The 26,602-nt window shown below is 34.2% G+C and overlaps 1 protein-coding gene across 1 annotated transcript in view; it reads left to right on the top strand.

Moving 5' to 3' along the window:
- The first annotated feature begins 3,866 nt into the window (after positions 1-3,866).
- ascc3 (activating signal cointegrator 1 complex subunit 3) overlaps positions 3,867-26,602 on the top strand; it is a 234,103-nt gene continuing 211,367 nt past the window's right edge. Inside the window, exons 1-5 of the mRNA XM_039651238.2 lie at positions 3,867-3,978; positions 6,714-6,819; positions 10,950-11,100; positions 16,803-17,380; positions 26,428-26,548. Coding sequence (XP_039507172.2) covers positions 6,730-6,819; positions 10,950-11,100; positions 16,803-17,380; positions 26,428-26,548 — 940 coding nt within the window. The 5' untranslated portion in view covers positions 3,867-3,978; positions 6,714-6,729. The remainder of the gene's footprint in view (positions 3,979-6,713; positions 6,820-10,949; positions 11,101-16,802; positions 17,381-26,427; positions 26,549-26,602) is intronic.

Raw genomic sequence — 26,602 nt, 5'->3', positions numbered from 1 at the left:
AAAAATGGCCGTCGCTACGTTTGTATGAAACAAGAGAGAGCGAGTGCACGCTACTGGATGGCACAATTAAACAACACAAAATATTGATTCGTTTTAATATTTTATTAGCTCACAAAATGCAAAACTTCAAAGAGGAAAAATCGTCCCTTGCGAGTGCATAGCGCTGAAGTCTTCAGTGACACGGATGAGTCTGTGTTTCTGTTCTCAGAAGTTGTTAACTGGAATAATAGAGAGTCTAAGCCCCACCCCTTCCTGTCGACCACCATGGGACCTCGTTTCGGAAAAATATTATTTGGTAGTCAATGGCGAGAGACAACAAATATTTTGATGTCATTTGAATTGTGCCCTGAATTACACATATCTGTTTGTCAATTTAAAAGATACATTTTAAAGTCAAGAAAGTCACAGTTTGATGTAAAACCATTGAGGTGTATATTGTGAAAATACGTTAGAAATTACAAAGACTACAAACCCCAAAGGTGCACATGTGATGTCATACCTTTCTCTCAGTGAACGAAGCTAACGTGAATGAAGCTAACTTTACTGAAGCTAACTTTACTGAGGCTAACTTTACTGAAGCTAACTTTACTGAGGCTAACTTTACTGAGGCTGACTTTACTGAAGCTAACTTTGCTGATGTTAACTTTACTGAGGCTAACTTTACTGAAGCTAACTATACTGAAGCTAACTTTGCTGAAGCTAACTTTACTGAGGCTAACTTTACTGAAGCTAACTTTGCGGATGCTAATTTTACTGAGGTTAACTTTACTGAAGCTAACTATACTGAAGCTAAATTTCCTGAAGCTAACTTTCCTGAAGCTAACTTTACTGAGGCTAACTTTACTGAAGCTAACTTTACAGAATCTAACTTTACTGACGCTAACTTTCCTGAAGCTAACTTTACTGAAGCTAAATTTCCTGAAGCTAACTTTCCTGAACCTAACTTTACTGATGTTAACTTTACAGATGCTTACTTTACTGAAGCTAACTTTACTGAAGCTAACTTTACTGAGGCTGACTTTACTGAAACTAACTTTACTGAGGCTAACTTTACTGAGGCTAACTTTACTGAAGCTAACTTTACTGAAGCTAACTTTACTGAAGCTAACCTTACTGAAGCTAACTTTACTGAAGCTAACTTTACTGAGGCTAATTTTACTGATGCTAACTTAACTGAGGCTAACTTTACTGAGGCTAACTTTACTGAGGCTAACTTTACTGAAGCTAACTTTACTGAAGCTAACTTTACTGAAGCTAACTTTACTGAAGCTAACTCTACTGAAGATAACTTTACAGAAGCTAACTTTACTGAGGCTAACTTTACTGAGGCTAACTTTACTGATGCTAACTTTACTGAAGCTAACTTTACTGATGCTAACTTTACTGAGGCTAACTTTACTGAAGCTAACTTTACTGAAGATAACTTTACTGAAGCTAACTTTACAGAAGCTAACTTTACTGAAACTAACTTTACTGATGCTAACTTTACTGAGGCTAACTTTACTGAAGCTAACTTTACTGAAGATAACTTTACTGAAGCTAACTTTACAGAAGCTAACTTTACTGAAACTAACTTTACAGATGCTAACTTTACTGAAGCTAACTTTACTGATGCTAACTTTACTGAAGCTTACTTTACAGATGCTAACTTTACAGAAGCTAACTTTACTGATGCTAACTTTACTGAAGCTAACTTTACTGAAGCTAACTTTACTGAGGCTAACTTTACTGAGGCTAACTTTACTGAGGCTAACTTTACTGAAGATAACTTTACTGAAGATAACTCTACTGAAGATAACTTTACTGAAGCTAACTTTACTGAAGCTAACTCTACTGAAGCTAACTTTACTGAAGCTAACTCTACTGAAGATAACTTTACTGAAGCTAACTTTACAGAAGCTAACTTTACTGAGGCTAACTTTACTGAAGCCAACTTTCCTGAAGCTAACTTTACTGAGGCTAACTTTACTCATGCTAACTTTACTAAAGCTAACTTTACTGATGTTAACTTTACTGAAGCTAACTTTACAGAAGCTAACTTTACTGAAACTAACTTTACAGATGCTAACTTTACTGAAGCTAACTTTACAGATGCTAACTTTACTGATGCTAACTTTACTGATGCTAACTTTACTGAAGCTAACTTTACTGATGCTAACTTTACTGAAGCTAACTTTACAGATGCTAACTTTACTGAAGCTGACGTCTGTCATAGTCTTGCGTTATAATCGTAACATTACGCCGTCATGCCTAAGTGTGTTGGTCCAGACTGCACACACACACAAGAGCAGCGGATCTCGCTCGTTGTTTTGCTTCCCGGGAGATCATCGAGCGATAGTTCAACTAAAACTAAACGTTACTCTTCTGTTTTATGACAAAACATGCTACATGTGTTTTGCCAGATTCAGTGCATCTTGACTGGTCTTGAACTTGAAAGTAAATAATTCATACTGTGGCATTTACATAGCACTTTAAAGTAATTTAAGGAATTTCCATCATGATTTGTTGCTTTAATAATCTGTTTTACCTGGTATCTGCAGAATTTCATTTGTTAAACAGATCTCTGAAATATTTGAATGTGATTTGTCTGTCGTCGGACAAATATAATGATTGTTAACCTGTATAATTGACCATTGAATTCCTCCATTCATGTCTTTTATGATTCACATCAGAAACAAGAAGCCAAGCAAGTGGTGAACAATAAGAGGAATGAATTGTCATTAATTGAGGTGTCGTACAGCACAGTTGTGGGTGGATGATCATCTATAAAAGCGGATAACCTTTGACTGTCATCGTTTTTTCCGAGTGCTGAATAACTGCTGGGCTGTGTTACTACAGATCTGCACGGGGATTTATTTAACACCACAGTAAATGACTTTGCCCATGGTTAAGTCAGGGTGCACCTCTCTGCTGTTTAAATCAGGTTAGTGTTACGCACTGCTGTATCCACAATGACACCATTCAGTGGAGGTCTACTGAGATATCAGCCTCTTTCAACAGCCTTGCCTTGGGCATTTCAGCACTGCATTTATGGAAAATATGAAGCGCAGTACATCATGTTTTACTAACGTCTCGTCAGGACAGGAGTCCATAGCCACTGTTTAAAGACTATTTATTTAACCAGTTTATTGTATTTAAGCCTTGCAGAATATGTGCCCTGAAAACCAAGCACTAAATAGCACATCTGCATGCACATTTACATCATTATGAGCACTGAACACGATCAGTATCACTTGGTAAAAACAGGAATATAAATATGGTAATCATTTAGAAGCCTATCATATATGACCAACTGACCAAAACAAGACGAATTAAATTATTGTAATAAATCAAATTAAACAAATTAAAGTAATGGGAAACATTTGATTAGCTTTTAATTATGTAAGCCCAAAAGTCTACGAAAACACTACCTTTTTATTTATTCATAAAGGATGTAGGCTATTAAATTGATAACAAAAGCGTAACAAAATATTTCTATTAGGCTACATATAAAGGCAGAAATGTAGAAATTTCTAAAAATGTAGGCCTATCATTGTTTCCACAAAAATATATATTTTTAATATTTTGTAAAATTCTGGCCAACAAAACATGCACAAATGGGCTACTGAAGATTAATATATTCATATTTAGATGGTATTTTATCAAATACAAATCTTGTCTATAATTCATCACAGTCAGACAGATTAGATATGAATATTATCTTCTTTTTACTCATTGTGTAAAGTAAGCATCATCAGTTGATCAAGTATTGCTTATCGCTGCCTTGCTGCTTCCGCATTTGTCTGTACATTGGATGTTGTAGTCCACTGACTAATGTTGGACTGTAGAAAGCAAGCGCGTAGCGCTTAAAAAAAATACAATTCCCACAATGCACTGCTCCCTAAACGTGCCTCATCTACGCCGGTTTGACGGGTCCAGCCGAGAGAGTCCACTTCACCTGAACTGCTTCACTGCTGTGAAGATTTTAAGCTATTAGTGGTCAGTCACATTCATTTTCATATCACCTAACAATGATTTTGTCGTGCCGAGGCTTTTAAACACACTGATGTGAACACGATTACGACGAGACGTTAGCTGTGTATGACGTGCTCTGTTCAAGTCAGGATTGACCGAAATAACACGTTGTTTAGTTTATAGACCCTGAAAGGGTGGTGAAGTCGTGTTTAATGAGTTATTAACATAATGAAGTGGTTGTAATCGCTGTGTTTTCACCATTAGATAAACAAAGACATCCTATATAATGATGTTGTTGTTAAAATATCATGTTAGCATCGTAACACGTTGACTGTCTGACAGTCTTGTTATAAGTCGCACAGAGAGGATTGAGACACTTCAGCATGTCACTGCATTTGATCAATCGAAGTGTCATCTAGTAACAATAGCACAAGCACACTTTTGAAGAATATATTTCACAATTAAGATTGGTTAAGTTTTAAACGTAAAAAAGGACATTTTTAAATTATTAAACAATAAGTTAGATTGATATGCAAACGACAAAACGTAGTGTGACATTTTGTGTTTCTCAAACTTTAGTGGAATAAATAATCTTGTTGGTTATTATTATTATTATAAAAAAAAAACGGAATAAGTTGGATTTTGGCCATCTATTTAATTAATTTCAAAGCACTTTTCTTTAGGTTTTTCCTCTCAGTCATCTGTTGTTATTTTGTGTCAGGTGTAATGCATCCTTATTGAAATGAATGCATATGATCTATCCCAGAGTCCTGCTCCTGGAGGGCCACTTGCTGCCAATTAGCCTAATACTATGCTGTAAAAGTACTGTTTTTGTGAAGAAAAACTACATAAGCTACTTGTGTATCCTCGCTCATGAGTCACGACTCCTCGCGAAGCAATTAGAGAATTGAGATGTCACTCAAGACGGCTGAGTTTGTTTGTGTCCCGGCCTGGAGAAGGCAGGAGCGATGAGACTCATGTTTGAGTATTGGGAATCACCCACTGTGTACACGGATCTGCACTTCAGATTATAACTGGGTAAAAGTAAAAATAGACCACTCAAACTCTGGAATACTTATTTAAACTATAATATGGGGCACATATTTCTAGTTTTCGACTATTTAGGACTGACGGAGACACCGCAAAGGTCCTGCAGACTTCAGTTAAACACACTTTCCTTATTGCTTATATATATATATATATGAAGAGTTCAGATGCAAAAGCCTCTAAACGCCATTTGAAGTTTTCTTTTAGAATGATCATTTTTATCAAGCTTGTATATTTAAGTTCAGTGATTTCACTTAAATGGCAATGATAATTACCTATTAATTGTTATTTAAGTGAAATTACTGAACTTAAATATACAAATTTGATAAAAATCATCATTAAAGAAGAAAATTTCAAATGGCATTTAGAGGCTTTTGCATCTGAACTCTTCATATATATATATATATATATATATGTCATACATCTCTGTGTGGATCATATAGGCTGTTTGTGCATACAAAAAAATATTACAGTATTATTACAATTAATGGCAAAATGAATATTTGGAAATTAAGTTATATTTTTAACTGACACACTACAGTAAAATATATAAATAACTGTCTTAAACCCATTTTTTGGGTAAAATTACTAAAGTGCCTAAGACTTTTGAACAGTACAGTATACAGAAATATATATATATAAAAAAAAAACTTTTTTGTGTAATGTGTAGACTAATTTAATCATAAAATAAATAAATAATAAAGCAAAAATAGATAAAAAAAAATAATAGTTCTGACAGTAGTGCATTTATAATCCTAAAAATAGTTTTGAATTGTATTCGTTTCCTATTTTAAGGATAGTGCGATAAGTGTACATGCTCGTAATTACAGCATTTCTGAGAGCGTCGACGTGAACCACGTGACCCCGGCAGATTCATTTAGGCATTGATCGAAATGCATAATTCTGTAAACCTTAACGCTCAAAATAATTAATTGGTTTGAGTAGGACAAACCTAAATTAAACTGATTAGTTCAGTCAAATGAACTTTTATGAGTATTTAGCGCACTCTTTTTCTTTCAAGGTCACAGAACTGATATATTTTAAGTAAACTGAACTGTTTCTTTGTTTTGAGTTTATCTAGTATTTCCCAGCATGCTTTGAAAGGGAGAGTAAATGCTAAAATCAAGTGTAATGTAATATTGTTGTTTTTTGTGCCAGATTAATGTTAAGTGGGAGATTTAGTAGCGATTAATGTTTTGTTATGCTAATTTATAAGAATTTCTGTTAATGTTGGTTTTATCATAGTGATGTGTGCATGCAGTGGATTTGAGAGCAAAAACAACCTTTATATTGCTGCTCTCATACAGGAACTATTAACAAGTTATTATTATTAACGCACTAACTATTAACGCACTATTATTAACAAGTTAACAAATTAAGCAAACTAGCTTGGGTTATACTAATAAGTGTTCACATTGAGATTACATTAGTGAATTAGTGCACTCAAACATTTCAAGTTAAGTACAATTAAAAAGTACAAAATAAAAATCTGCTAGTTCTGCTTGCTTAAACTTTGAGTTTCTTAACTTAAAAGATTTTTATTTTGAGTTTTGCCGAGACCATGAGAATTACTACATGATGTGAATTAGCATAGGCAAGTTTGGATGTAATCTCTGCAGGACAGTGGCCCTCCAGGACACCCCAGATCTTTACGGTCTGCTCTATTAAAGACGCATTAAGGGCCATATTGATCATGTGTCTCGCTCGAGCAGGTCCTGCGGCGTGACCATGGCTCCCCCTCGGCTCACCGGAGCCCTGCGCTCCTTCTCCACCGTCAGCAAGCAGGACGATCCAACACAAGACCTGTATGACCTGAAGGTAAGACAACAGGAATCCAACTCAAACTTGCTTCATTTCTAGTTATTTTGCCATACTTAAGTTGAATAGATAGCAACTATCTGTGTGTGTGTGTGTGTGTGCATCACAATGCATACGGTATGTAAATTGGCTGTTTTAAATGCGGCTCATCCAATCACAGTTAAGTGCCAAAACTACTACGTGTATTGGATTTTTATTTTTAGTAAATTCTTTAATTGATTATATATAGCATACATCTCCGTATGGATCATATCGGCTGTTGTCAGACTCCTACAAAAATATTCCTGTTTTATTACAATTAATGGCAAAAGGAATGTTTTGGAAATATAAACTGATATTTCCTAGCGACACACTACAGCAAAAGATATAAATAACTGGCTTAAAACCATTTTTTGGGTGAAAATACTACAGTACTTAAGACTTCTGGACAGCACTCTACATAAATATATTCATAATTTGTAAGTTAGTGTGAGTAATACATTTTTGTTTAATGTTTGAGACTTATGTAGCCAGAAAATAAATAATCTAGCAAAAAAAATCTGACAGTAGTGCAATTCTGATGCTTAGTTTATTGAATTGTATTCGTTTCAGTATCAAACCTGTCTTAGGTATAGGCTAGTGGTATAAGTTTATGCTCTTAGTACTTTTAAAACATTTTTTATTTAATTAATAGTCAAAACTAAGCCGTGTTTTATTTTTACAGTTGATTATTTCAGTTTCTGTTGTTAAATAACAAAAAGAATGTGAAACAAATATGTATGTAGCTTATATAATAGATCATTCAAGTTTATTTTACACACTTTAAGCATATTCAGTCAATATGGCATCATTCAATGAGGTATTATCTTCAATATTGTGCAGCCCTATAGTAAAAACAGTAGGTTTGTGTGATATGACTACATTAGATTACTGTTCTTGATTATTATCTCTGACATTCGTGACATTGCAGTAAACAGTTTGGAGAAGATTAGTCCTTATATTGGATCTGTGCATTTGTTTCTTAAAGTGACAGCAGCCTAAATCCTGCTACTGTCTGCGTTATTAATGTTTCAAACAACCAAAGAAAAAGAGAACTAATATTAATTTAACATTAATTTGCTGGAAAAATGGTTTTACCTACTGCGGTTCATTTGACGTATAACTTTCTGATATTGTATTTTATTGTTTGCAATTTGTATATTTGTTTGTTTTTTCAATGCATACAAAAAATGAAGTAAAATGAAGTGAAATAAGTTTTTGGTCACACCGCCCACCCCTACTTTGGTCTAAATTTGGCATAAATGGGAATTGTTCGTTTTCTGACAACAGAAATATGAAATAGGGTTAATATACAGCAGCTCCACTAAAATAAAACAAAACTCTGTAAGATATGCTACCCTTCAAATCCAATCATAAAATGGTGGTGTATCAGGTGTGCGACTTATTACTGGACCAACCAATCTTAATGCCAAGTGTAAACAGCACTAAAAAATGATTTTTTGGTGAAGTAAATACTAGTGAAAAAACCCAATGTAATTTACTTGAAAAAGTTAGTTCAGGCAAGAATTTAAAAAAACTAAGTAAATTCCATATCAGTACTTATTTCAAGCGAGTATAAATGAAAGTGTAATATCAACTCAATAAAATAAAGTAAAAATTACTCAACTTTTCTGAGACTGGGGTTCCCATCATGCACTGGACCTTGAATAATTAATGAGGTTCATTTTTCACTGGTTTCCAGCTGCATTTGCACTGTTTTATCATTGATTTTTGTTTTCAGTATTAGTAAATTGCCATTTTGTGACATTTCGAGTAAATTTTTTGCTTAAAAGGACACATTCAAACACAAAAACGATCCATCAAATGTTACCACCATTGTGTATTGTCTACCAAGGTGTTTGGATTCACATAAGGCTTAAAGTCTGACATGATGTATATATAAATTACTTAGATGATCTAAGTAAAGAACATACTATAAATGACAAATAAAATTCAAGATAATTGTTTTAGTGAAATGTAATACAAAGGCAAAGGAAACCGGTATTAATCAACCTTTTACAAGCCGAGTTAAAATTACTTATTTTTTGTAAAGTTTACTTAATTCCATATTCCAAGTAAATTTAACTTAAAGATTTCTAATTAAAGCTACTGATAAATATGTTTAGGTTTTTACTTGGCAAATCTTTGTAAATTTACTAGCATTTTCTGAGTGAGATCGTTTAGCAAGGTTTTTTCAAGTAAATCCTACTCCAAATTTTTTACAGAGAGACTTAGAGATGTGATTTTTAAGATTGCACCCTCGTACAACCCTAAAAATGCGTAATAAAATAGCATCGTGGCAACAAGCCTCAGAAAAAATTAGAAGTGGCTGTTTAGATGTTATCTGCCCAAGCAATGTCTAAAGGGTTTTTTTCAACAATCACCTGTAGTCTGGGCACACAATCAGCAAAAGTTAGGAAATTTAACCAATCGATTAGTCGTGATATATGGATTAAAGTGGACTTAAGGCCACAGATAAATCTACAAAGTGCTGTTTTATGCTGATAATATCAGCCTACCGATTTATATCGCTCTAATTAATAGCTAAAAACAGCTTTTGTCTCTTTGTAATCTGATGTCCTCTGTCTGTACTTCATTTAATCGTGTTTCTCCGACCTTGAGAGTGTGATTCATAGTGTATTATATGAGCTCTGACTGCTCAGTTTGGCTTTAATCCCTGTCTTTCTCTCTCGACTTTGCTTTTATTGGGGTTTTTGGGGAAGCAGAAGGCATCTTTCCTCGTCTCTAAATGCAGATTTCTTTATCGGCGCCGCTGCCGGTGTTGGGCGGAGAGCAAAGGGTGCCGTTTTCACTCATAATGCCGAGTTTCAGAGGCCGCTGAAGTGCTGAGACAATGGTGTGGTGTTGATTTACTCGCTGGCCCGGTGACATGACCTATTGAGCACACATCACAAACTGAGGCGCTTATTCAGATAGCCATTCAGCTCTGTGAAGTAGAACTTGTTTCATTAATGTTTTACAGAGTTTCAGGCCCCCAATTAATATGGGTTTTAATTAGAGCCCGACAGATAAAGGATTTTGAAGGCCGATACCAAATATTTGTTGGTTTTAAAATCCGATATTCCGATATATCGGCCGATATTTTTATTTATTTTATTTTTTTTATGAAACGCGCAACAAAACATTAACAGATTTCCCTAACATTACTTATTTGTAGTTATTTATGAGTTTTAACTAAAATAATATGATAATGCATTTTAAAAAGAAACTTGTTTATTGTCACAACAGAACAGACTGATGATAGCTAGCTTTATGGCTAGCTAGTCTATGATGAGCCGTAATTTAGCGATGATAATGTCATACTGCAAATTGTAAAACATATTTTCTATATAACAGGCCGAGGAGAGATGATGCGTCTCATTGCTATATTACAGAAATACTTCAGTCACATTGTCAAAAGTTAAAAGGACAGTCAGTCAACTACACTGTAGCAACGTAACGTAATTATTAGCTAATTCCGCTTCACTCTCGGCTTATTTAACGGCAGCAAAACTGGACATGATAGTCACAAATGTTGTCCTGCTTATTTGAGTTCAGAAAACTGATGGGGATGATCTTTTAATTGTTATTCAAGCGATGTATGTCTCGTGACCAACTCAACGAGTGTTGCCAACAGAGACGGTGTAGAGCGCCCTCTGGTGGACAAACTATACACCTCCAACACTCATGACATGGTTCAAGCGTGTTTCGTCCGTTTTTATTTTATTTTTGAAATATTCATTTATCGGCCATTATAACTGCCGATACCGATATTTTGGAAAATGCCTAATATCGGCCGATAATATCGGTCTGGCTCTACTGAAAAGATTCAGAAAATATAGCATAATTGTGGTACCGTTGGAGCTGTAGAACATGCGGAAGATTTTCAGTGCATCAGAGATGTATTAGTGCATATATTACTACCCGATTAACACTTGCGTAGTTGGTTGGAAGTGCTTTACGACACCTAATGGCAAATTAAAAGCTCAGTATCATGAATATTCAGAATATTGTCCTCGCTGAGTATCATTATTATTATTTTTTATTTTATTAGTGGTGTTCATTGATATGTCCGTGCTGTTTGGATTTCAGCGTTGTCAATCTTTTTGCAGACCAAGCGCCTGAAGCGGCAGGAGAGGTTTTGTCGAGACGGCCTAACATGGCAGAAGATTGTTCAGTTCTTCACACAACATCTGGAGAAGAAAGACCAGCCGGCGGCCTCTCGCGAGCTGAAGAACATCCTGCAGGCTGCCAAACACATCGGTGGGTGTTACACATCTTTGGCATCATTAATCTTTGACCTACAGTATATTACACTTTACAGTCTCAAATGGGCACTTCCGTTGAAATGGAATATATTTAGTTTTGTGATCTGACAAATTAGTTGCTTTTTGTGTAGATGCAGTATAACTAAGTTGTTTACACTATATTGAATAATTAATGACGGTTTCAGACATGGTTCAATCAGTCATATTTATAATGTAAAGCTATTTTTGCACTGATGACAGTCAGAATTCAATTAGTATTATTCCTCATTATTATATGAATAATGAAGGTGTCCTTGTTACAGAGTAATTATATATTTAAGTACTGAGTAATATTATTTTCAGGTATATAATATCTACATAATATTGACGGGTCTCTCTTGTAAAAGAGATTTGAATCTCAATGAGGCTTCATGGTAAAAAACGTAAAAAACAAAAGAAAAAATAGGGCTGGGCAACGATTAATTGCGATTATTCGCATCCAAAATAAAAGATTGTGTTTACATAATATATGTGTGTGTAGTGTGTAAAATTAATATATATATATATATAAATTCACACACATGCATGTATATATTTAAGAAAAATGTGCTATTAATTAATATCAAATATTTATATTTATATATAATATGAGTTATGTATAAATATATATAAAGTATATACATGCAAATATTTCTTAAATATAAACATGCATGTGTGTGTATTTATATATACAAATTAATTAAACATACTACACACACATATATTATGTAAACACTAGGGATGGGCAACAATTAATCGCATCCAGAATAAAAGTTTGTGTTTACATAATATATGTTTGTGTAGTGTGTATAATTAATTTGTATATATAAATACCCACACATGCATGTATATATTTAAGAAATATGTGCATGTATATATTTTATATATATTTATTCACAATTTATATTATATATATACATATAAATATTTGATATATTAATAACACATTTTTCTTGAATATATACATGCATGTGTGGGTATTTATATATACAAATTAATTATACACACTACACACACATATATTATGTAAACACAATCTTTTATTTTGAATGCGACTATAGAGTTATGTTAGGTACTATAGAGTTATGTTAGGGTTTGGTTTAGGGTTAATGCATGTAATTATGCATATTTTATAGTAATTATAGAAACTACATTTAACAAGGAAACTGTAAAATAAAGTGTTGCCAATATTTTAATAATTATTAATTATATTTTAATTATAATTTCTACATTCTATGTAATGCTCTGCATGCATATTATATTAGAATAATAAGTTATCTTCTAAAGAATAAAGAAAGTTTCTAGATTACTTTAAAATAGAAACATTTAATGAAGATCTAAATCTCACTTTGATTCAGTAATCAGTATTTTTTCAATTGAATGTATTTTGGTCTAATTCCCCTCATATAACATAATCATTTCATTGATTTATTTTTATTTTTAAATAATCATCTTGATCTGCTCCAGGTCAGATTATAACATCCATTTTCTTCTAAAACACAACATTTTATTGAAAGATTGTGTGTGCTCAGCCTGTACATTGATTTATGCACGCTGAAGTCTTTATCAAAAATAAATTAAGCTTACTTTTCTGGGCCCATGGGCATCAACCGTCCTTTGTTGTTCTCAGACATCACATGCTTGGGTTGTGAAAAACACAATTTTTTCATTTCATTTCATTTATTTTCTATTCTTTCTTTTCATGGTAATGCAACACGAAATACCACAAAAACAATTTAACAAATCAAACCAACACAAAGTACATTCCATGACAAAGAAAAGAACAGGAGTAGGATGAAGAAAAAAATCTTATAAGCTCCTACCCCATTCCTATAAACAAGATTCACAAATTAGATGACCTCACCAACATAAAATGACAAACAACAGAAAACTTAAAGAAAAAGAAAAAATATATATATACACATGCACATACACATACGACAAGCCCAAACCAGATATAATCTACCTTCAATTATAACACATTTTTCTCTCTTTGTCTATTATTATTATAATTAATATTATTATTATTATCTACTAATACTAATTCTGCTTACATGATACTAGATAAACAAAAAAACAACAAGGATAAAATAATGACAGATCCAACAGCCAAAATAGCAACGAAAGCATAATTATTGTAATAATTCTATTAGTTTTCACATTCTTCTTTATAGACTTTAAGTATCTTTTGTTTATAATTATATTTAAATTGTAAGATATTTGAACAACATTTTAGATCATTTTCTAGAAGATTCCATCTTTTCACACCGGAGACTGAAACACACATTTGTTTGAGGGTATTGCCAGCAAAAGGTTGTTTGAAGTCATTATTTCTTCTGCTTGTCTCACTGTTTAAAGTGAAAAGGGTTTGCAGTCCACACGGTAACAGGCAGTGTTTAGCTTTGTGAACAACTAACAAAGTTTGTAAAGAAACCAAGTCCTTCAATTTAAGTAGCCCTGACTCCAGAAACAGTCCTGTAGTGTGTTCTCTGGGAGCAACTCCATGAATTATTCTCAAAGCCCTTTTTTGCAAAATAAACAAGGGCGCTAAATTTGTAAAATAAGAATTCCCCCAAATCTCCAAACAATACATTAAATATGGCAAAATAAAAGAACAATACAGAATTCTCATTGCCTTACAATTTAACATAAACTTTACTTTACTCATAACGGCAATGTTTCTACAAATTTTATTTCTTACATAAGCTATGTGTGACTTCCATTTAAGTTTTTCATCAATGAGTACTCCTAAAAACCTAAATTCTGACACTCTCTCAATAATTATTCCATTAAAACTCAGACTAACATTGTCAAAACATTTTTGATTTGTAAATAGCATAAATTTTGTTTTACTTAAATTTAATGACAGTCTATTTTTATTAAACCATTTCTGAAGTAGGACCAATTCTTGTTCAATAGTTTTCACTAATACGTTTAAGTTTTTCCCTGATGCAAAAAAATTTGTATCGTCTGCAAAAAGAACAAAACGTAAAATCTTTGATTCCTCACAGAGATCATTAATATATAAAGAAAATAACTTAGGCCCCAGCACAGAGCCTTGAGGGACTCCACATTGAATAAGTTCCAACTTAGATTCATGGCCTAAATACTCAACATATTGTTGTCTATTTTCTAAATAACTAATAATCCAATTTAATACTACACCTCTAATTCCATATGTCTGTAATTTAGATATCAATATACCATGATCAAGGGTGTCGAAGGCCTTTTTAAGATCAATAAAAACACCAATCGTATGATTTTTTTTCTCCAATTCTGTAGTAATATCTTCTGTGATTTTCATCAAAGCCATAGATGTTGAGCGGGTGCTTCGAAACCCAAACTGATTATCATGTATCAATGAATTTTTTTCAAGAAAACAATCAAATTTTTTAACAAAAAGCTTCTCAATAATTTTCGAAAATTGGGAAAGCAGCGATATAGGCCTATAATTTGTGAGACTATGCTTATCACCAGATTTAAATAAGGGAATAATTTTAGCCACCTTCATTTTTTCTGGAAAAAAACCTAAATTAAAAGACAAATTTATAATATATTTTAATGGTCTACTAATACAACTTATAGTTTCTTTGACGATATACATATCTAAGCCATCACTATCACATGAATATTTACTTTTTAATTTAGATACAGTAGAAATAATTTCATTCTCACCAACTTCATCAAGAAAGAGAGATTTAATGACGGATTATTAGTTAATTTATAGGGATTAGGCAGTTAATTATTACCTCATTGATTAAGTGATAATTTTGACACCATTACATCATACATCATAGTGTTAGTGATATAAAAAAAACAATAGATATGATTTATAAAATATTAAAGAATTATGTATAAAGCACCACCTGAAGCTCTCCATATCAATATTCAATTCAGTAATATTTTAGCATATGTCTTCAGGTTAACCGTCTGTCAAAATAGATTTTCTTTTGCAGCAACTTTGCTGTGGTTCATTTTCTGCCTAATACCACGAAGAACTAATCAAATCCAGCGCTGGTATTCGAGTTACTGAACCACCTTAAGGTCAGGATCATTTTCCACGTGTCAGCAACTCACTTAGCATCTAATGATTCATGATTATTTAGCCACACTTCACCTCAACGGCATTCAGTTGTCCTGATGATTTAATTTGATAAGTCCCTCGTGAGTCTGCTGTGGTTAAATAGCCACGAATGGTCTTTCTCCGCCACTATGTTTAATCTTGAACTTGTAGAACTATGTACTCTGTCTTCTTGATGTCTTTGCTTTATGAAGTATGGCGTCCGTAACCCCCTTTTCAAACGTCACTGTGGAAAAGCCTCTCTTCAGTGTGATTGGGTTCCTGTTGGAACAAATGTCTTTTGTCATCAGATAAGACCAAGCCCTGTGAAGAGGAGGGCCACATGTTCACTCTGATCAATGGACACTGTTTTCTTCCCGAATCTCACTTTTAACGAGATACTTCACCTCTGGATAGATGAATGTGTATTTAAATGTAGAAGAAATGTGAAATTATTTTTGAGTTTGGAGGTTTCTAGACTGAGAAAAGCCAGAAAATGTATTTTTGGCTTATGTGGATGAAAGACAACAACTCCCAGAATGCACTTGCTTCGTAGCTTTGGCTTTTGCCGATACCGATATCAATCCGATATTTTTTATTTTATTCTTAAGCTAATAAAAATATAGCACTTTTCTCAATTAGCCACCTAAAATATACCTCCAGTATAGACCCCTTTTGCGCCGACGTCACAGTTACGTCACGGCGCTAGCTGGAGGCAAAACAAAGTGAAAAACTGGAGGCGGCCAATGCAAACCAGCACAGATTCAGCTACGTAATAAGGAGCTTAAATTACTTTTATTATTATTAAATGTCATCTTGTTGTGTTGTTTGGTGCAAGAATCGATGAAAAATGAATATGCTGTATCTGGAACTTTTATTTCTAGAAAATATTCACATCATTAAAGGGTTAGTTCACCCAAAAATGAAAATTAAGTCATTAATTACTCACCCCCATGCTGTTCCAACCCCGTAAGACCTTCGTTCATCTTCGGAACACAAATAAAGATATTTTTGATTGAATCTGAGAGCTGGATCACTCTTCCATAGCCTGCCTAAGGGACTGGCTCTTGACGGCCCATAAAGTCATTAAAGAAAAGGTTTAAATATTCCATGTGCCTACAGCGGCTCAATTATAAGTTTATCAAGCGACGAGACTACTTTTTGTGCGAAAAAAACATAAATAACGACTTAATTCGATTATTCTATTACTTCGCTGTGGGCGCATGCGCGAGAACTGAGACGAGGACGTTCTTCTCCTTCGACTACTTTTTGTTACCGGCTGCTCCGCTTAGGAGTTTTACCGCCACCTAGCAATAGGTGCAAAAATTAAATAAATTGCACCAGCAATAGATAAAGCAACCACGTAGCAATACCCCAGGAACCACCACAAGTTATGCATAGCCAATTCCAGAAAGTTGGTACGAAATTGCAGTTTGCAATATCAAGCAGCTTGACAATTTGTTTCGTATATCTAATCTGGAAGCGGATGAGAACAGAAGCCAGATTTTTTCACTTTACAAATGTGAAAAATAAGGGTTATTGTCTGTATATCGTGAACATTTACACATGTTTTTGTGTGTATGATCAAATTAATGTGTTCCCTTTACATGGAATTGCAGTTGGTACGGATTTTGGGCAGGACACCATTGAAAGTGCCGGAGTCTTCTTGTTTAAAACATTCCACAACAAAGACCAGATCGGTCACGAAGAAACCAGGGCCATAAAGCAGATGTTTGGACCTTTCCCGGCGTCTGCTGCCGAGCTGTGCTGTGCAGCCGTGGGTCGTTTAGTGGCCCAGATCGGAGAATCCCAAGTGGACGCTTTCATCCAAACACAGAGTTCTGTCAAGACGGCGGACCGTGGGTCTGTCTTTGGACGAAACATTGCGTTCTCATTTGACGCGTACGTGTTGGACGCTCACGACACCATGCCCTGGTCAGAGGGCACTGATACGGACATGGACTTTCAGAGCTTCCTCAATCATCACGTTGGTGAGCGGAGGACTGGAGCTGAGAGAGATGATGCTTATTCAGCGGAAGAACTGGAGCAGAGACACGCAGACAGCTCCATCCTGAGACAGGAGGTGGAGAAATACCTGAACGACGGGAACATGGTCTCGTCCAGTGTGGAAGAGCTCTCCACCTCGCTTTTTGAGATGCTTGCCTCCACAAGGAGTGACGACGAACTGCAAAACGAGGTGAGAAATGTTGACATGATCGGTTACTAGAGTTTGATCTACACGTTCATCATATACCGTATGAAGATCACAAATTTCTGATCGAAAACAGAAGTTGGGATGGGGACATGTGTGACCCTGGACCACAACGCCAGTCACCTGGGTCAATTTTTTTGTGAAAAACACATCATATGAAAGCTGAATAAATAAGATTTTAGGTATGCACCGTTATGAAAATTTAGGCCGATACCGATAATGCTTTATATTTGAAAGCCGATAACCGATATATCGGCCGATAAACTTAAATCCAAATTTTTATCTAATTTTGAGAGCCTGATTACAAAAACAAAAGTCTCACAATTAAATCCATGTCCCAAGCTCACATTTATAATGATGTTCTCAGTCGATATGACAGATTTGCGTTGCACATGTTGTCCCGAACCAGATTTTCATTTTTTTTAAGAGATTTCAATCATATTTCAAGAATTTCATAAACATAAACAGTGCTCAACAAGTGTCTCAGCTGAAGGGAATAATACATTATTTATCGGCTTTAATATATCGGCCACATTTTCTTACCAGGCCGATAACGATAACATTAAAAATGAACATGTATCGGCCGATACCGATATGCTGGCCGATATATCGTGCATCCCTATAAGATTTGCATTGATTTATGGCTTGTTAGGATAGGACATTATAACATCTGGAATTTTTACGGTAGTTAATTTACTAAATTTGGTCCAGGGTCACACATGTCCACTTCCCAACTTCTATTTTCAGTCACCTGGGTCAATTTTTTTTTGAAAAACACATCATATGAAAGCTGAATAAATAATTTTTTAAGGATATGAACATTTTGGCCGATACCGATAACCGATAATGCTTTATATTTGAAAGCCGATAACCGATATATTGGCCGATAAACTTAAATCCAAATTTTTATCTAATTTTGAGAGCCTGATTACAAAAACAAAAGTCTCACAATTAAATTCATGTACCAATCGCACAATTATAATGATGTTCTCAGTCGATATGACAGATTTGCGTCGCACATGTTGTCCCGAACCAGATTTTAATTTTTTTGAAGAGATTTCAATCATATTTCAAGAATTTCATAAACATAAACAGTGCTCAACAAGTGTCTCAGCTGAAGGGAATAATACATTATTTATCGGCTTTAATATATCGGCCACGTTTTCTTACCCGGCCGATAACGATAACATTAAAAATGAACATGTATCGGCCGATACCGATATGCTGGCCGATATATCGTGCATCCCTATAAGATTTCCATTGATTTATGGCTTGTTAGGATAGGACATTATAACATCTGGAATTTTTACGGTAGTTAATTTACTAAATTTGGTCCAGGGTCACACATGTCCACTTCCCAACTTCTATTTTCAGTCACCTGGGTCAATTTTTTTTAAAAACACATCATATGAAAGCTAAATAAATAATTTTTTAAGGATATGAACATTTTGGCCAATACCGATAATGCTTTATATTTGAAAGCCGATAACCGATATATCGGCCGATAAACTTAAATCCAAATTTTTATCTAATTTTGAGAGCCTGATTACAAAAACAAAAGTCTCACAATTAAATCCATGTCCCAAGCGCACAATTATAATGATGTTCTCAGTCGATATGACAGATTTGCGTTGCACATGTTGTCCCGAACCAGATTTTCATTTTTTGAAGAGATTTCAATCATATTTCAAGACATAAAACATAAACAGTGCTCAACAAGTGTCTCAGCTGAAGGGAATAATACATTATTTATCGGCTTTAATATATCGGCCACATTTTCTTACCAGGCCGATAACAATAACATTAAAAATGAACATGTATCGGCCGATACCGATATGCTGGCCGATATATCGTGCATCCCTATAAGATTTCCATTGATTTATGGCTTGTTAGGATAGGACATTATGACATCTGGAATTTTTACGGTAGGAAATTTACTAAATTTCTTTATGGAACATAATATTTACTTAATAGCCTAACGATTTTTGGCATAAACAAAAAAATCTATAATTTTGACCCATACAATGTTGCCACAGAGACACCCGTGCGACATGTGACTGGTTTGTGATCACATATTAGCTTGCACTTATTCTTAGTTACCGTCGTACCATTCGTTTCTTGGAATTAACTGTTTATTAAATATTAAAAGACTTGTTTAAATAATAATAATAATAATAAGTATATAATAATAAATTAATAATAATCAATTTAATTAATAATTAATAATAATCAGTTTTAATTTAGAACCAAGCAAGTCGACTCATGAAACCATTTGTTTATTGTATTGCAATCGCATATCGCAATATTGAGCTCAATAATCGCAATAAGACGTTTTACCCAAATCGTGCGGCCCTACGTTGAGAATGAGCGCAACTTTAATTTGAAATATTTACGAACGCTCGTTTTAAGTGGCAATCACATAGCTAATTATTCTTTTTTTTTTTTTTCCCGACCAATTGTGACCTAAACGGTTATACAAATGCCGTCATTATAAAAGGTTTCTTCAATGTATTGCTTGTTTTCTCTGTTTATTTCATCTCATGATGTGACCCTACAAGCTTCCCTGTACTTTTTGACAAGCGTATACAGTCACTCGCAGTATGACGACGAACGCTGGTGTGTATCGAGTGTGTGAGGTGTAATCCTCCATGATAGGGGTGACTCTGAGACCGAGAGCTCCTGTTCTGATGTTCCTCACGTAGCTGACATTTGGACGCCGGCTATCCCACTGACACCCTCAGATGTGGGACGGCCTTTTTGAGCCGCTTTCTCCTCTATTCTCCGCACGCGTCACTCCAAAGTCAACAATAGCAAAGCTGCAATCCCAGCCGTTAAACCTGACACACACACACACACACACACACCGTGTGGAGAGCATTTTTTAATATTACACATTTGGACTTCATGCTGTTAAAGCACATGAAGAGTTCAGATGCAAAAGCCTCTAAATGCCATTTGAAATTTTCTTCTTTAATGATGATTTTTGTCAAACTTGTATATTTAAGTTCAGTAATTTCACTTAAATAACAATTAATAGGTAATTATCATTGCCATTTAAGTGAAATTACTGACCTTAAATAAACAAGCTTGACAAAAATCATCATTGAAGAACAAAATTTCAAATGGCATTTAGAGGCTTTTGCATCTGAACTCTTCACATATATTTATTTTCCAGGAGAGAATTGCACTTTTATAGGACGCTTAAAAACTTATATCAGAGAACTGGGTATATTAGGATGATTTTAGGATTGTTTGTCACATTTTAAAATATGGATGTATAAATCTGTATCATCTTAATTGCTTTAGAGAATTTAATAGGACTGGGATTTGATTGACAGATACTATAAGACCCAGTGTGTGTGTGTATGTGTGTGTGTTTGACCTGAGATTGAGACAGCATGGATTTACAGTGTGAGGTGTTCAGTCAACTGATCCTGTATCTTTGTGTTGATATTTCAATAGAAGAGACATATAATCAGTCACAAACCGCCCAGTGTTGGGTAAGTTACTCTAAAAAAGTAATTAATTACCTCTTCAACCGTGTAATTAGATTACTGTACTAATTACTCTCTCTAAAAAGTATTTAATTACTTTTAATTACTAATTACTTTCAAAATCCCATATCAATCTCAACCAGCTGAATAATACAAGGATAGACATGAATCTGTTTTAATTCTTTCAAATAAACACTATAAAATTGCATGAATTATCCTTAAACTGACCAAGGTGGAGAAGGTTACATTATAAAAACATACTTTTTAGCATCAGACAATACATTTTGATGTTAAACCCACTATTGTTTTATGTCTGATCTCATGACATTTCACACTTTTTTCATACATATTTTACAATAATTCATACGAATTTGTACGAGTCGTAATATTTAGACACCTCATAAAATGCATACGAATCGCTGTGAGATCGGATTGATCTATACACAGTGTTTACCTCAATTACATCAGAAGTAACTGTAATTAAAGTAATTATTAATTAATTGAATTCATTTTCAAGGGAAAAAGTAATTAAATTACAGTAACTAATTACTTAGTAATTAGTTACACCCAACACTGAATGGCACTATAGTAGAAACATAACCATAACCGCAAAAATTATATTTAGGACGGCACAACTGTTTTCAACACTGATATTGATAATAATCAGATTGTTTGTTTTTTTCTAGAGCATATAATCATATTAAAATGATATAGTAATATTTATATAATAATATAATAATATTTCACAATATTAGCGTTTTCTGTAATGTTTCCAAACTTTTGACTCTGGTACTATATATATATATATATATGAAGAGTTCAGATGCAAAAGCCTCTAAATGCCATTTGAAATTTTCTTCTTTAATGATGATTTTTATCAAACTTTTATATTCAAGTTCAGTAATTTCACTTAAATAACAATTAATAGGTAATCATCATTGCCATTTAAGTGAAATTACTGAACTTAAATATACAAGCTTGACATAAATCATCATTAAAGAAGAAAATTTCAAATGGAATGCCCTAATGGAAAATTTCCATTAGGGCTTTTTACTCCGTTTTCACAGTGACATTTTAAAATGGAACAACTTTTGTTTTCACAATATAGGCACTTGCGTTTTTTTGCTATATATATATATATATATATATATATATATATATGAAGAGTTCAGATGCAAAAGCCTCTAAGTGCCATTTGAAATTTTCTTCTAAAATGATCATTTTTATCAAGCTTGCATATGTAAGTTCAGTAATTTCACTTAAATGGCAATGAAGATTACCTATTAATTGTCATTTAAGTGAAATTACTGAACTTAAATATACAAGCTTGATAAAAATCATCATTAAAGAAGAAAATTTCAAATGGCACTTAGAGACTTTTGCATCTGAACTCTTCATATATTAGGGCTGGGTAATAAATATTGATTTCTCGAATGGATCACTGTATCGCGGCTGCGCACATCCAAAAAATCGCAATAATCTTTGTCCTTTGTTACTATTGATATGAAACAAAGTCTCAATTTTCAAATTACGTCCATTTTCTTTAGAAATTCAAAAACATATATAGTGTTTTGTCGCTGTGGCGTGAGATCGCTCTGGAGAAGCAGCAGCGCTGATCTCTCTTCCGGCTTAATAATACCAGTCACAGCGCCAAATAAACATGAATGAGCATCTGAAAGTGTGTTAAAGATAGAGTACAACTATCCAAATCCGGATCATGTCACATTGATTCGCTCAATCAGTGTTTCAACCGTGGAAAGACGTCAGTTAAACAGTTTGTAATCAATGTCATGTATCGTCATATTTACCTCAGAAAACCCACATAAACTCGTTAGTCAGCTAGAAAAAATAACTCTAGAGAGGAGCATTTTGCTAAATATGCATTATAATCTTAATGTTCTTCAATATTTAATGCATATTTGAATAAATCTGGCAAGTTTTTATGACAGCCACCATTTAAATGTTTATATTTCATATAATCTTCTTATTATAATAATAAATAAAAGTGTAATTTAAGTGTTTGTATAGCTACAAAACAGTTCATTATTACCTTCATATTAGGCTAATGAAGCCTATAGGCTACAACTAGACTCCCATAGTTTACAGCATTAGTTAAGAGATTTGATTTCTTTGAGAAAATTTGCCATTTATAGTAACTGATATCAAAAATAATCAAAATTGAATCGAATCGAAATCAAATCGAATTGCAAGCTTTTGAATCGAAATCGAATCGTATTGTGAAATTTGTGTCAATACCCAGCCCTAATATATATATACAGTGCCCTCCACAATTATTGGCACCCCTGTTTAAGATGTGGTCGAGGACTTTTAAAAATTCTCCCTTTTTTTTAAACAACATAGAATCCAAATGCAAAAAAAGAGAAAAATCCAACCTTTTATTTAAGTACATTACTTTGGTGGTAAAAAAAAAATTAAAAATTTAAAAAAATAAAAACTTCAAATCATGTGTCCCACAATTATTGGCACCCCTGATGTTAATACTTTGTACAACCCCCTTTTGCCAACAAGACAGCACTTAATCTCCTCCTATAACATTTCACAAGATTGGAGAACACAGAGAAAGGGATCTTTGACCATTCTTCTTTGCAAAATCTTTCTAGATCATCCAGAATCCTGGGCCCTCTCTTGTGCACTCTCCTCTTTAGCTCACCCCACAGGTTTTCGATTGGATTGAGGTCTGGGGACTGAGATGGCCATGGGAGGACCTTGAGTTTGTGACTTAACCATTTTTGTGTAGATTTTGCTACACGTTTTGGATCATTATCCTGCTGAAAGACCCAATGACGACCCATCTTCAGCTTTCTGGCAGAGGCCATAAGGTTTTTATTTAAAATGTCCTGGTAGTTCAAAGCGTTCATAATGCCATGCACCCTAACAAGGTTCCCAGGGCCTTTGGAAGAGAAACAGGCCCACAGCATCACAGATCCTCCACCATACTTCACGGTGGGCATGAGGTACTTTTCGGCATACACATCTTTTGTTTTACACCAGACCCACTTAGAGTGTTTGTTGCCAAAAAGCTCAATCTTAGTCTCATCCGACCAAAGCACACGATCCCAGATGAAGTCCCAGTGCCGCTTGGCAAACTCCAGACGTTTACGTTTGTCAGTGTTAGTGAGAAAAGGCTTTTTCCTAGCATGCCTCCCAAACATCTTGTTGGCATGTAGAGAGCGTCTGATGGTTGTTTTGGAGATTTTGTGACCCCAAGATGCCACTATTTGATGCAATTCTGTGACAGTGAGCTTAGGACTTTTTTTTACTTTTCTTAGCATCCTCCTCAAAGTGCGTTGCGGTAAGATAAACTTGGGACCTCTTTCAGCCTTGTTTGTCACTGTTCCTGTTGTTTTAAACTTCTTAATGATTCCTCTAAGTTTAGATATGGGCAATATAAGGTGAGTGGCTATTTTCTTGTAGCCATTGCCTAACTTATAAAGGTCATCACACATCTGCCTTACTTGAATGGTGTGTTCTCTTGTCTTTGCCATGTTGACAAATGGGTAAGAGAATTAGGCCTCTGTGTCATGTCATATTTATACCCCAGGGAAATAGGAAGTCATGAATTACTAATTAAAAGTTCCTAGATATCCTGACCAACATTAGCAACTACAGAAAATATATATATTTTTAAAAATCAATTACATTTTTCAGCGGAATTGTTAGGGGTGCCAATATTTGTGGGACACATGATTTGAAGTTTTTATTTTTCTAAATTTTTACATTTTTTTTTACCACCAGAGTAATGTACTTAAATAAAAGGTTGGATTTTTCTCTTTTTTTTGCATTTGGGTTCTATGTTGTTTAAAAAAAAGGGAGAATTTTTAAAAGTCCTCGACCACATCTTAAACAGGGGTGCCAATAATTGTGGAGGGCACTGTATATATTTGCTGTTTTTTGCTGTATATTTTTTAATGTAATATAATAATAATACATTTCTAATTTCCTTATTACAGCATATTCAGGATCAAAGTGCAGAGTGCAGCTTTGTAAACTTTTCTTAGACATAGATGAAAATATGCATCACACTTTTAGTGCAGAAATAGTTTTCCTTTGTTTATTTGACTCATCTCCCTCAGTACCTCATGTCTGGATTGTAAAGGTGCACTAGCGAGTCACATTTCCACCGTTAGACGCTTGCGGATCGGTATTATCTTCAAACCTGCCATTAATAAAGGTATTGGCTCCTGCAATTAAAGAAGTCCATGATAATTTGATTGGTCCATATTTTCCAAATACTGTCCTCATTAATTGAGTTGACTGTGTGTGTGTGTGTGTGTGTGTTGTTGTTCCACCATAAAGCATATGATTGCACTTCATCACTTCTGCGCCCGCCGTACTGCAGGTCCTCTGACGGATGATTGCTCAACATCTCCATATGCATTATTATTCTGAAAACAGATACGCATGGAACGAGCTGTAGCTTTTGTGATGCTTTTCAGCTGGTTAAGTCTTGAGCACATAGTTGTATTGGTATTGATAATTACCAGGATTTTAGTTTCATTCATATTTGATTGATTTGATTTTGCATTTTTAAGGTTTTATTGAGAGGTATTGTTTTAATATTTTGGTAATGTTTTACGATAATATTAGTTAAATTAACGTTAACTCACACATGTACTAATGGATCAATTCACATTAATAGCACAGCTAGTTAACATTAGTTAATGCATTAGTTAACATGAACTAGCCATGAACAACACCTCTGTGCAGCATTAGTTAATATTTGTTAACATTAACTCACACATGTACTAATGGATCAATTCACATTAATAGCACGTTAGTTAACATTAGTTATGAATTTATGCTTCAGAAGCATGGATTGGATCTCGTTTCCCACGTTGAGAACAATGGCCACTGATTCGCCAAATTTGAGAGGTTTATGGCATCAAATAATGTTTAAAATATATTCAAGAGCTTTGTTTGAGGCTGTTTGTATCAACTATATATAAGTGTGTCATAAAGCATCACATACCAAAGATAAACTCTGGTTGGTTGTTTTACATTTTGTAAATGCCATTATTTTAGCAACTGTTAGTGCAGAAATGTTGCGCTTGTCTTTAGTGTTGTACTTTTTTATCATCCAAATAGAGCAAATCCACTTTTGAAAGTAACTTGGCGACAAGCGTCTTTAAAAACAAATGCATGTGTCATGAATCATTCATTCAAGAGATTCATTCTGATTCATCCGGCAACGAAACAAGTGAAGGATTTATGAGCAAGTCATTGAATCATTGAATCATTCACTCAACCTGTTTTTTTATTTTTCTTCTTTCAAATAATTCGTTCAAATTAAACATTTCAAATTAGACTCCAGCAATTAATATTTTTTCAGAACCTCTAGTGAATTACATTGTTTTGTTAAGCTGTCTGTTCGGATTCACGGGAGAATATTTGAAACAAAAAAAACCCCAAAAAACAATGGGATTCTCAGTTTATCCAGAATTACATTTGTTATCCCCTTTCTTTGTTTCTAATCTCTCTCTCTCTCTCTCTCTCTCTCTCTCTCTCTCTCTCTCTCAGCTGTTTGAGTTTCTCGGTCCTCAGGGGTTTGAGATGATCTCCATGCTCCTTCAGAGAAGGTCGGACATCGTGGACTCTCTTTTGTCCTTCCCATCGGATTGCCGATCTTCCATCATGTCAGGTGAGCTCAGTAGCATCTTCACAGCTTAACCCTCTGGGGTTGTTCGGCCCAAAT

Source organism: Pimephales promelas, chromosome 12, assembly GCF_988280905.1.
Source record: "Pimephales promelas chromosome 12, fPimPro1.hap1.1, whole genome shotgun sequence".
Lineage (NCBI taxonomy): Eukaryota > Metazoa > Chordata > Actinopteri > Cypriniformes > Leuciscidae > Pimephales > Pimephales promelas.
The sequence above is the reverse complement of the archived record's forward strand: the minus strand, read 5'-3'. Positions and strand labels throughout refer to the sequence as shown.